General features: G+C 61.0%; 1 protein-coding gene across 2 annotated transcripts; it reads left to right on the forward strand.

Annotated features, from left to right (window-relative positions):
* Positions 1-7,334: 7,334 nt before the first annotated feature.
* On the forward strand, positions 7,335-12,145 carry HIC1 (HIC ZBTB transcriptional repressor 1). Of its 2 annotated transcripts, none has more exons than XM_036267783.1 (2): positions 7,335-7,679; positions 9,127-12,145. In XM_036267783.1, exon 2 carries the CDS (start codon positions 9,147-9,149, stop codon positions 11,289-11,291), a length of 2,145 nt encoding a protein of 714 aa, XP_036123676.1. In that variant the 5' UTR covers positions 7,335-7,679; positions 9,127-9,146; the 3' UTR covers positions 11,292-12,145. The 2 variants fall into 2 exon arrangements, with proteins under 2 accessions (XP_036123676.1, XP_036123675.1); XM_036267782.1 differs by lacking the exon at positions 7,335-7,679 and adding an exon at positions 8,752-8,797.
* The last annotated feature ends 104 nt before the right edge of the window (positions 12,146-12,249 follow it).

Below are 12,249 nucleotides of genomic sequence, written 5' to 3' on the forward strand. Positions count from 1 at the left end.
TTCTTTCCTACCTCTCACTCCACTTTAGATTCCTAAAGTGAGTCTCTTAGCAAAGAACCTCCAACAGCCCTAGTCCCAAAGGTTCTGTTCAGAGAGATGTGCCCCCCTCCCCTGTTCATTCTGCCTAAGTGCCCAGAGCTGGGGTCTCCCCAACAACACCATCCCCTGACAAACACATAATAGCCTAATAGAACAGTACTTAGGAGCAAAATAACATTCTGCAGTTTTTAAAGGTTTTTACTTACATGATCCAATTTGATCCTCACATCAGGCTCGTCCAAAAGAAGGAATATCTCATTACACAGAAAGCTCAGAAACAATACCCTTAGGTAACAACCAGTTGATGATGAAGCCAGGTTGGACCTGTTTCTCAGTGCTTTGCTCCCACCTACATATACTACATCTGCCCACAGATGTCCACTGGATTCTAGGATTGAATGTGTTTTAATGTAAGACCTCAGGGTCCTTGGGTGGAAGGAAGGCAGCTTGTGGGCATTGATTAGCTGTGAAGTAGAACCAATTGCCTTAGAAGTTTAGAAAAGGAAGGGGTATGGAAAAGTAAAGAAAAACTGGATTAGCCCTGGCTGGTTTGGCTCAGCGGTTAGAGTGTCGGCCTGCGGTCTGGAGAGACCCGGGTTCGGTTCCCGGTAAGGGCGTATGCCTCAATTGCAGTTTGTCCCCAGCCCTGGTTGGGTCATGTGGGTGGCAACCACTCGATGTGTCCCTTTCACATTGATGTTTCTCTCTCTTTCTCTCTTCCTTTCTCTCCCTCCCACTCTATCTGAACAAAATATTGAAAAATGTCCTTGGGTGAGGATAAAAAAATAAATAAACAAACCCCCCCCCAAAAAAAAACTGGATTAATGGGTGGCAGAGCTGGGGTGCATTAACTGTTCCCAACACTGCCCCTAGGGAAGTCCTGGCACCCAGTATCCAACAGTCAACAGTCAGCCCATGCAGTAGATGCAGTAGGTGATGTTGGAGGGGGCAGGTGACCTACACAGTGTTTTGTTTTTTTTTGTTTTTTTGTTTTTTTGGTACATGCCCCTAGCGGGAACCAAACCCGACACTCTCTGGTCCGCAGGCCCACGCTCCAACCGCTGAGCCAAACCAGCCAGGGCCTACACAGTGTTTTTGAAGAGGTGATTGCTCACACTTCACTGGCACAATAGGGCTTCAGCCCTGGATTCACTCCCCCTCTTTAGGGCTAATTTAAGATACTGTCTTAAATTGGAATCTAGCACTTACAGATAGACTGAAGGGAGGATGCTGATATGTTGACAATCCTTTAGGGACCTGATTAACTTCACAAGTCCACTGGCTTCTTGAAGGTTGGGAACCTTGTCTTTTTTTTTTTTTTTTCTTTTAAGATTTTTAAATTGATTTTTAGAGAGAGGAAGGGAAAGAGAGAGAAACATCAATACGAGAGCAAAACATCCATAGGCTGCCTCCTGCACATCCCTCACTGGGGATCAAGCCAGAAACCCAGGCATGTACCCTAACCAGAAATGGAACCAGTACCCTTTCAGTGCAGGGAGGATGCCCAACAAACTGAGCCATACCGGCCAGGGTGGTTGGGAACCTTTCTTATCCTACATGGCTGAGAAGAGCAAAGAGTGGAGAGAGGAGTGAGGAGTGGGTTGCAACTTCATCAGAAAATAGGTTCAAGAGCCCTGGCCGGTTTGGCTCAGTGGTTGGAGCGATGCCCGAGGACCAGAGAGTCCAGGGTTCGGTTTCCGATAAGGGCACGCACCTCAGTTGCAGTTTGTCCCCGCCCAGGTTGGGGTCATGTGGGTGGAAGCCAGTTGATGTCTCTCTCTCACATTTATGTTTCTCTCTCTCTTCCCCCCTCTCTCCCTCCTGCTCTATCTGAGGATAAATGCAAAAGAAAGAAAGAAAAATTAGGTTCAAGAATTACTCTTTGCCCTCTGCCTACTCAGCTAAGGGTTCCTGGAAGAATGAGCTTGTGGAGTATTTAGGCAAACTTTCCTCTGTCTATCCACTTTAGTCCCCAGGAAGCAAGACAAACGTTTTTTATTGCCTCCAGGTCCCAGCAGCCTCTCCCCCACGGAGGAGATAAAAAGAACCCAAATCTCATAACTACCCCCTTTCTCGCCGTCCCCTGGCTGCAATACCTTAGCTAGGAGAACAGGACGGTCACTGAGGCTGATGGTCAGACATATTCCGCACACCGTGCTTCCTTCTCTGCCTTGGTGGAAACGCGGCAACTACACCTTGGGGTAGCCCGCCTGCCTGCGCCAAACCTCCTGCCACCCCCTCAGACACCTCGAATTTTGACTCGCCGCCCCCGCTTCCTCCTGCTCTCTGTCTCTCCCTTACTGGGCTGGCAGGGAGCGGCGCAGCGCGGAGCGTGGGCGTGCTGCGGGGCGACCATGGCTGTAGACTGTTACCTCCGGTTCCCACAGTAACAATCGAAAGCCACGGTTGCCCTGGAGACGCGGGGGCGGGGCGCGCGGCAGCTCCAGTCCGGCTGACGTCAGGACCACGGGGGAGGGGGCAGCGCGTGCGGCGGAGACCAGGCGCAGGACTGCTACAGGGCTGCGATGTGCTCGTGGGCCGGCCGCCCCTCGCAGTCCCGGGGGACCAGGGAAGGGACCGCCTGATGGCGGAGCTTGCGCTGGATCAGCACCGAGGACAGCGGCGGCGCGAGCACGGGGTTGAGGACTCCAGGGCACAGAGGGGCCAAGGGGCACGGCAGGTGGCCTGGTCAGCGGTTCTGGGGCAGGGCCAGGCGTCGGTGGCCGTGACTGGAGACTGTTACTGGGGGCGGCCCAAGCAGTAAGCAGTCTACAGCCAAGGTGCCGGCGCGCTGCCGGGGGAGGGGGGGGAGCAGCGTGCCTCCGTCGCCCGCAGCTGGGGGCGCTGCTGCTCTTCCTCCCCCACATCTCCCGCCTTTCTCGGCCCTCGGACAGGCACGCGGCCCTTGACGTCAAAGCCCCGTGACGTCAAAGACGTCCCCGCTGAAAGACACTTCCGGCGGCGGGGGGTGTCTGTGAGGGGTGGAGCGGGGCTGTCCTGCCGAGGCCCCGCCCCCGCCTGGTCCTGAGAGGACAGCTCCTCGCGCAGAGGCGAGAGGCTGTCGATGTGCGTGTGAGCCGGCCAACTGGACCCAGAGGGACGCGGAGGCCAGCTCGACGGGTCGGGACGGAGAGGGGGCGCCCTGGCTGAATGCAGGGCGGGGGTCTCGAGAGAGCCGCAGTCGGTGCCCAGCTCAGCCGGCTGAGGGCAGCGAGGCTGAGTCACTGCGCTGCGGGGGTGGGGGCGAGTCTCCTGAGGCTCCAGCATCTTCGCCCCACTTTCTTGGGAGGATGGCGCAGGAGCCCTAGGAAAAGCCGCGGGCACTCTGGGGTCCGTCCTCTGTTCGATGCTCTTCCGAAGTGGCTGCGTCTCCATCCGTGCGCGGGCTGGTGTTGCACGGGGTTCTGTATACGCCTCCGGCCCGGGCTCCACCAGAAGCGAGGGAACCCTCGCCCTCCACCCTGTCCCCAACCCCACCCCGTAGGGGCCCTCCAACCTGCCGCCTGCCGTTCTCCTCATTGCCCTCCCGTTCGTGTCTGTCGCCCGTCGGTCGGTCAGTGGCTCTTACCTGTCCGGCCGCGTCGCGCCCGCTCGCCTCCTGCAGCCCGGCTGGCGCCGCGGCTTTTATAGTCGCGCGTAGTACTCGTGCGGCGGCTCATTCATGCGGCCGCGGCTCCTACACACTGACGCGCTGCCGACGTCAGCAGGGAATTTAGGAAACGGGAAGAGGGGCTATTTATAGTGGCGGGGGGGGGGGGGAGAACTTAGGCTTTGGGTAGGGCGCCCGGAAGGAGGAAGGGGGGGAGCCCATGCCCCCTGTACCAGTCTACAAGGGGTTAACTTTCCGGAACTGCGGGCTGGGGGCCGGCAGGAGGATAGTGTGAGAGGTATGGGTCCTTTACGGGTTTATTCACTCTGGGACACCTAGGGAGCAACCCTACCCCTCCCAGCCTTCCAAGGTCCTTACCCGGTAGTCCCCGCTCCCATACCTCAGTTCCTGGACCCGAGGGCCCTGTGATGTCTCAAGATGCCCCGCGGTGTCGTTATACTCCAGTGGCCCTGAGGTGTCGTCACCCGTGGGGCGGGGCAGGAGAGGCAGCTGCACCTGGGAGAGCATCATCTAGAGCTGTGGTGTAGGGGGATGGGAAGAGTTGGGAAGCTGAGTGGTCTTCTTATAGGAGGAGGGTAGGCCTGGGAGGAATGACCATTGTGTGTGTGTGTGTGTGTGTGTGGTTGGGGGCGTCCAGGTACCAGTCAGGAGCTGGAGACCCAAGGCAAGGCAGAAAAATTGAGGAGGGTGGCTTGGACTCCCAGGAAATGAGCAAGTGGGGTGTGTGTGTGGGGTGTCCTCTGTGGGGGAGTTGGGCAAAAGGTGGCAGGAGAAGTGGGGTGAGAGGAAGAGGAGGCTCAGCAAGTGGAGGAGAGGAGGACTAGTCAGCAGTGTCAGTTTCAGAGCCTGGCAACCAGGAAACCAAGTTTAGGACCCATTTATGGGTCCTAGAGCTCATATGAGGGTAATAATGAGACCAAGGGCTCAGCAGTTTGACAGAGAGGGCTCTCAAGGGTGTGGCAGAGCAGACACCACTTCCTGGAGGAGTTAGAGTTCCTAAAGGTCAAAACTGGCAGGAAAGAGACATGCCACGTGGGGCAGAGTATCCCTGGACAGGAGCAAGGAAATGAATGATCCTGGCCCAGGAGTTGGAGACCCAAGGCAAGGCAATGAGCCTAACTCCGTTTATCAAGGAGGGCTCTAAATGGGGAAGGAGAGTATATTCAGAGAGAGGAGCTGCATTGGGGTGGGGAAAGGGCAGCGCCAGGCCAGAGCAGGTGGAACTAGGGAGGGAGGGAAAGATTGAGGAGTGAAATCCACAGGAGGGCAGCTAGGCTGGGGGCAAGTTTGTGAGACACACACAGATGTAAGGACAGCTTGAGTGTAGGAGCTGGGGCAGTGAGTTAAGTTGGAAATCGGGTATCTGAGAAGAGTGTTAAAGAAAAACAAGGACAGCTTTGGTTTTGCTCAGTGGTCAGAGCACTGGCCAGAGGACCTAAGCGCACATATCTGGGTTGCACGGTCAATCCCCCGCCCTGGTCAGGGTTGTATGGAAGGCGACCAATCAACGTATCTCCCTCACATAGATGTTTCTTTCTATTTTCTTCCCTCCCTTCCACTCTATCTAAGACAAAAAAAATCAATGGTCAGTGGAAAAATATCCTCGCGTGAGGATTAACAAAAACAAAAACCAGCCTGGCCAGTGTGGCTCAGTGGTTGAGCATCAACCCATGCACCAAGAGGTCGCTGGTTTGATTCCCTGTCAGGGCACATGCCTAGGTTGTGGGTCCCAGTAGGGGGGCATGCAGGAGGCAGCCAGTCGATGTTCTCTGTCATTGATGTTTCTAGCTCTCTCTCCCTCTCCTTTCCTCTCTGTCTAAAATCATTAAAGAAAACAACAACAACAACAAACCCAAAAAACAAACAAACAAAAAAGAAAGAAAGGAAAAGAAGGACAGAGGGCACAGCAGACACTGGAGTAGGTTCATAGTGCACAGATCCCTCCACTGCACAAGAGAAGTAGAGAGGAGAAATCCTTGTGGGACTAGGATCTGGCCCCATCAAGAGGATGAGATTACAGCAGAAATGGGGGTCAGAGAGGTCCTCCACACTCTTTGGGATCTGTCCACAGTGATTTTTTGTTTGTTTGTTTGTTTGTTTGTTTGTCTCTAGGCTTTGTCCCAGAGGTTATCTTCTCCAGGAATGCCTTCCTGCCTGGGGAGAGAACTCCTATTCACCTATCAAAGCCCAGCTCTAAGAGCACTTCTGAGGAACCTTCCCACCTCCCTTCAGCACTCCATTCATTTTTTCCTCTCCGCGCACAGCTTGTCTCACTGCCGGTAGAGGCTGTTAGCTCAAGAGCCCACCATTTTCATTCTTGGAACCTCACCACTTCCCTAGTGAGGACACGATGGGGAGACGGAAGAGAGGAACTGGGTTAAGACTGATCCAGAACAAGGAGTGGAAACAGGGTGAGGGCGGACTCAGGACGCGATTCGAGTGAGAAGAACCTGCAGAGACCAGGAGCCACTTCCTAGCCCGGAGGCCATGAAGTCGCCTGCAGAGGAAAGGGAGCCTCTTGGGGGCGACCGAGCCCTTGGTGTCTGTCTGGGACCGCCAGTTCCCTCAATGAGTGACTCAGCCACTACCTCTGGCGGGGACTGAGAACCGCACCGAGGGTTGGAGAACCAGGCCCCCACCCGCCCAGCGGCCCCGAGTGGTTGCTAAGCTCTCCAAGGCCTTGGAGAGACGCGATCTGGGCGAACCTCACCGGTTACTATGGTAACTCTGCGCCCCAGCCTCTGGCGCAGCGGCTGAGGGAGGTGTAGCCAATGAGAAGCTGCAGGGGTTCTTGGAAACCCACTCCTACCCCTCACGCGTGGGCGGGGGTCAGGAGGTGCTGCGAGGAGGCGGAGCGTGGGCTGCCGCGAGACCCGGTGTCGCTACTAGCCCGATGTGGTGGCTGGGCAGCGCCGGAATACTTCCGGAGTCGCCCTGCGAATGCCTGCGCACCAGTGCCAAAACGAATCCTCTTCCCTCCCAGAAGGGGAGTCACCTGCAAGAACCCGGCCTTCATGTGGAGTGCAGGACCTTGCGTGGTGGTGGTGGTGGGGATCCCGGGCTGCATGGCTTTCCTTCCCCGTTTCTCTTGGGTCGGTGGGTTGGAGACGAGGTCGTCCAATCGAGTCCCTCAAAACGGCTCACTTGGGGAATCTGAGGGCTGGAGTCTGCAGAATCTCCAAGAGGCATTTTCTAGTTATTCCCAGTCGAATATCCGGGGGTCCCTCCAGAGACCAAGTTCAGGGCGAGCTGTTTGGGTAAACCCTCTGCCCAGGTTCGCAGAGGGCCCTATGTGGCAGCCCCCGGAGTATCCCAGAGAGCCAGGGCTTGGACTCCCTGAAGGGGGCAGGTGTGCCAACATGCGCGCCCACAGGTGTCAATACTTGGAGCAAATGGGCTTATTCTGTACAAATCTAACCCATGTGTCTGAGTGAGGATGGGTGTGCTTGGGGTGGATATAAATAATCCCATCCAGGTCTTAGGAGAGTTCCCCGGGATCTTGTCTATCTTCTTCTCCCTTAGGATTTTTGTAACCTCCCTCCCACCATCTATTGTCAGCAGAGTCCTCTCCTTGAGAGCAGGACTTCTCTGAATTGGGGCAATGTGAGAATATGGAAATATGTACACGGAAGTGTTCAGCTCAAAACCCCGGGGTGTGTGGGGCTCGCACACCCGGGCCTTGGGCACATCTGGGAGGGTGAACTTGCGAATAGGCCCCCCTCCCGGGTCCAGCTGCGCATCTGCGAGCCTCCAGCCCAGGTGCGCGGGAGGGAGGTCGTGGCGGTGTCGCGCAAAGCCCCGCGCTGCCGCGAGGTGGCGCCATAACTGCAGCAGAGCCTGCCGGCCCGGGCCGCTCCAGATAAGAGTGTGCGGAAAGCGCGGCGGGGCTGAGACGCGACCAGGACGCGGGGAGGACGGACCAGCAGGACAGACCGACCGGGGGCCTGGCGGGCGGAGGGCAGCGCATCGCAGCCACGTCCCCCCTGGATCCGCCGGCAGCCGGGCCCGGGGCTTCCGACATGCCCCCCAGGTGGGTCCTCGGGTTGGGGACCGGGAGGGACAGGGGACCCAGACAGCCCCGTCCTCACGCTCTGGCCGCCTCGGGTGCATCCTCCAGTGTGAGCGTCCCAATGCGGCTGGCGTTCGGAGCTCCGGGTGTCGCCCCTAGAGGACTCAAGACCACCGGGTTGCTACTCTGCTCCGGGTTCACAGCGGGGTCAACGGCCCGGGCCGGCTCTGCCCGCACATGGGCTGGAGAGGCGAGGGGAAGGGAAGGGGAGAGCTGGCGGGCGGGGCTGGCAGGGGCGCTGCCCTGGCACAGCTCGGCGCCTGGCAGCAGGGCGGGTGGGGCGCCGGCTAGGAGCTGCCATCGCCGCGGGGAGGGAAGCCCGGTCGGGCTGCGGCCGCAGGTAACGGGCCGCGAGGCCCTGCGGACCAGGCGGGGAACAGTGTCGGGCCGGCGAGCAGGCGGGCAGGGCTGCTCAGGGCTCGGCTCGGGCCCCGCCACTGCCCGGCTGCTGAAATGGGGGGCGAGAGAAAAAGCTGGGAGCCGAGGGACTGGGGCTGGCGCGCCCTTCCCGGCCTGTCTGAAGTTGGGAAACTTTTTCCTAAGTTTGGGGCGGCGGAGTTCCCGTGGAGAAGGGGCCGAGGGGAGCTGGGGAGCGAAGCGCCGGGCCGTGAATGCAGACCTAAAGCCGAGGCCGGGCCGGGACTCGGGTGGGGCGCAGGCCGGGGTCAGGGCCGCTGCCGGCTGCGCGCCGTGCCCGCCCGGGGCGCTGCCCCCTCCCTCCCCTGGGAGCTGCGTGGCTCCCCCCTCCCCCCCACCTGCTTCCTGCCTCAGCCTCCTGCCCCGATATAACGCCCTCCCCGCGCCGGGACCCGGCCTTCGTGCTCTGCCCGCCACGGCAGCGGCTGCCTCCGCTTCCCGCGCCGCGGCCGCCGTCCGGGCCCCAACTAGGGCCTGACAGCCCCCGGCCAGGGCGGCACCACGGCGGCCACGGCGCTCCCCTCCTCCGGATCACTTCCCCCAACTGGGGCAACTTCTCCCGAGGCGGGAGGCGGTTTTCCCTCGGCTCCTTTAGATCCCACTTGGGCAAACTTCTCGGCCCTGAATGACTTTTCCTGAAGCGGACATTTTCCTCAAATCGGGTAACTGTTTCCGAAAGGGTACCTTCGCCCAAACAGTTTTCTCCTTCGAAGCCCCTATAACCCAACCTGTGTGTCCGGTGCCTCCTCACAAGGAGGTGCAGGCCAGCCTGGCCTCCTCGCCACCAGCCACTCTCCTGGGTCCTTCTGGTCCGGGCCGCCGGCCCAGGCTCCCACACTCGGAGGCCACTCATCCTCCACCAGTGCCCAGGCCGGTGCTCGATGCCCCAGCCTCCTTGAGGGGAGGGGAAAGTGGAGGGGAGAGGCGCCAGGCTGGGAACCGGCAGTGAGGGCTCCTGTGGCTCTGACCCGACTGGTGTGTGTCCCCGCAGGAGATTGTGCTGGGCAGACAATGCTGGACACGATGGAGGCGCCCGGCCACTCGAGGCAGCTGCTGCTGCAGCTCAACAACCAGCGCACCAAGGGCTTCTTGTGCGACGTGATCATCGTGGTGCAGAACGCCCTCTTCCGCGCGCACAAGAATGTGCTGGCGGCCAGCAGCGCCTACCTCAAGTCCCTGGTGGTGCATGACAACCTGCTCAACCTGGACCATGACATGGTGAGCCCGGCCGTGTTCCGCCTGGTGCTGGACTTCATCTACACAGGCCGCCTGGCTGATGGCGCAGAGGCCGCGGCGGCGGCGGCCGTGGCTCCGGGGACCGAGCCGAGCCTGGGAGCTGTGCTGGCCGCCGCCAGCTACCTGCAGATCCCTGACCTCGTGGCGCTGTGCAAGAAGCGCCTCAAACGCCACGGCAAGTACTGCCACCTGCGGGGCGGCGGCGGTGGTGGCGGTGGCTATGCACCATACGGGCGGCCAGGTCGGGGTCTGAGGGCCGCCACGCCCGTCATCCAGGCATGCTACTCGTCCTCAGCCGGGCCTCCGCCGCCGCCCAGTGCCGAGCCGCCGTCGGGCCCCGAGGCTGCAGTGAACACGCACTGCGCTGAGTTGTACGCCTCGGGCCCGGGCCCGGCCGCTGCACTCTGCGTCCCGGAGCGCCGCTGCTCTCCGCTTTGCGGCCTGGACCTGTCCAAGAAAAGCCCGCCAGGTTCCGCGCCTCCTGAGCGGCCCCCGGTCGATCGTGAGCTGCCTCCGCGCCCAGACAGCCCTCCCAGCGCCGGCCCCGCAGCCTACAAGGAGCCTCCGCTCGTCCTGCCGCCGTTGCCGCCACTGCCCTTCCAGAAACTGGAGGAGGCCATACCGCCTCCGGATCCGTTCCGTGGCGGCGGCGGCAGTCCGGGACCCGAGCCCCCCGGCCGCCCTGACGGGCCCAGCCTCCTCTACCGCTGGATGAAGCACGAGCCAGGCCTGGGCAGCTACGGCGATGAGCTAGGCCGGGAGCGCGGTTCTCCCAGCGAGCGCTGCGAAGAGCGCGGCGGGGACCCGGCCACTTCTCCCGGGGGAACTCCGCTCGGCCTGGCGCCGCCGCCGCGCTACCCGGGCAGCCTGGATGGGCCTGGCACAGGCGGCGACGGCGACGACTACAAAAGCAGCAGCGAGGAGACTGGCAGCAGCGAGGACCCCAGCCCGCCCGGCGGCCACCTCGAGGGCTACCCATGTCCCCACCTGGCTTATGGTGAACCTGAGAGCTTCGGCGACAACCTGTACGTGTGCATCCCATGCGGCAAGGGCTTTCCCAGCTCGGAACAGCTGAATGCGCATGTGGAGGCGCACGTGGAGGAGGAGGAGGCGCTATATGGCAGGGCCGAGGCGGCTGAGGTAGCGGTGGGAGCCGCCGGCCTCGGGCCCCCGTTTGGAGGAAGTGGGGACAAGGTCACTGGAGCTCCCGGCGGACTGGGCGAACTGCTGCGGCCCTACCGCTGTGCGTCGTGCGACAAGAGCTATAAGGACCCGGCCACGCTGCGGCAGCACGAGAAGACCCACTGGCTTACTCGGCCCTATCCATGCACCATCTGCGGGAAGAAGTTCACACAGCGCGGGACCATGACTCGTCACATGCGCAGCCACCTGGGCCTCAAGCCCTTCGCGTGCGACGCGTGTGGCATGCGCTTCACGCGCCAGTACCGCCTCACGGAGCACATGCGCATCCACTCGGGAGAGAAGCCCTACGAGTGCCAGGTGTGCGGCGGTAAGTTCGCACAGCAACGCAACCTCATCAGCCACATGAAGATGCACGCCGTAGGTGGCGCGGCCGGCGCGGCTGGAGCGCTGGCGGGGCTGGGGGGGCTACCCGGTGTCCCCGGCCCTGATGGCAAGGGCAAGCTCGACTTCCCCGAGGGCGTCTTTGCTGTGGCCCGCCTCACGGCTGAACAGCTGAGCCTGAAGCAGCAGGACAAGGCGGCGGCGGCTGAGCTGCTGGCACAGACCACGCACTTCCTGCACGACCCCAAGGTGGCGCTGGAGAGCCTCTACCCGCTGGCTAAGTTCACCGCAGAGCTGGGCCTCAGCCCTGACAAGGCAGCTGAGGTGCTGAGCCAGGGAGCGCACCTGGCTGCGGGGCCCGATGGCAGGACCATTGACCGTTTCTCCCCCACCTAAAGCGCCCCATGTCTGTCCGCCTCGTGGTCGCGGCGTGGCCTCTGGCCGGTACCCGCAGGGAGCGGCGGGACCAGCGAGTAGGCAAACCGCGCCTGGACAAGTATAGTAGCAGCGGCAGCGTTACCACAGTGGCGGCCCCACCTCTCTGCGGCCTCACCTGGCCTCACTGCTTTGTGCCTTAGCCCGGGGATGGGGGTGAGGGGAAAACCTCGGGACGGGGGTGGGTTGGGGGAAGGGAGATTTATATTTTTGATATCAGCTTTGACCAAAGGAGACCCCCGGCCCTCTCCGCCTCTTCCTGTGGTTCGTTGGCCCCCCTCCCCCGGCTCCGTGCTGCTCTTGGGGGTAGGGGTGTCACTGTTGGGGCGCTCCCAGCCCTACCTCCGGCCCTTGCGACCACACCCATTCTCACTGTGAATCTCCCCGCTGGGGTCGGAGCGTTGGGCAGAGTTGGGGAGCTGGGAGGGGACTGAGCCGGCCGGAGGGCCCCCTGCCCCCCCGCTCCCGCCCACCCCGGGACTGATAATGTGAAGTTCCTCATTTTGCACAAGCGGCACTAGCCCCAGGGCCAACCCTTCCCTCCCTCAGAAGTCAGAGGGCTGCGACAGCCCAGGTCTACCCAGTCTCCCACTCCTGCGGTGTCCCTTCCTCCCTTCCCCGAGGCCCCGGACCATATTTATTGCATGCGCCCCGGGCAGCCCCATACCCCGAGCCCAGGCTGGGCTGGGCTGGAACGTGGTCTCTTTAGCTCTCTCCTCCTTTTTTGTATATTTTCTACCTTGTACACAGGCTCTTCCAGAGCCGCTTCCATTTTCTATACTCGAACCAAACAGCAATAAAGCAGTAACCAAGGACCCTGGACCCTGCAGCTCTCTTCTGCCCTGCACTAGGATCTGGGTGCCAGCACCAGGGTGGGTGGAGGGGCCAGACACAGGGGCCCTTACACAGATGCAGAGGC

Source organism: Molossus molossus, unplaced genomic scaffold (genome assembly GCF_014108415.1).
Source record: "Molossus molossus isolate mMolMol1 unplaced genomic scaffold, mMolMol1.p scaffold_m16_p_19, whole genome shotgun sequence".
NCBI lineage: Eukaryota > Metazoa > Chordata > Mammalia > Chiroptera > Molossidae > Molossus > Molossus molossus.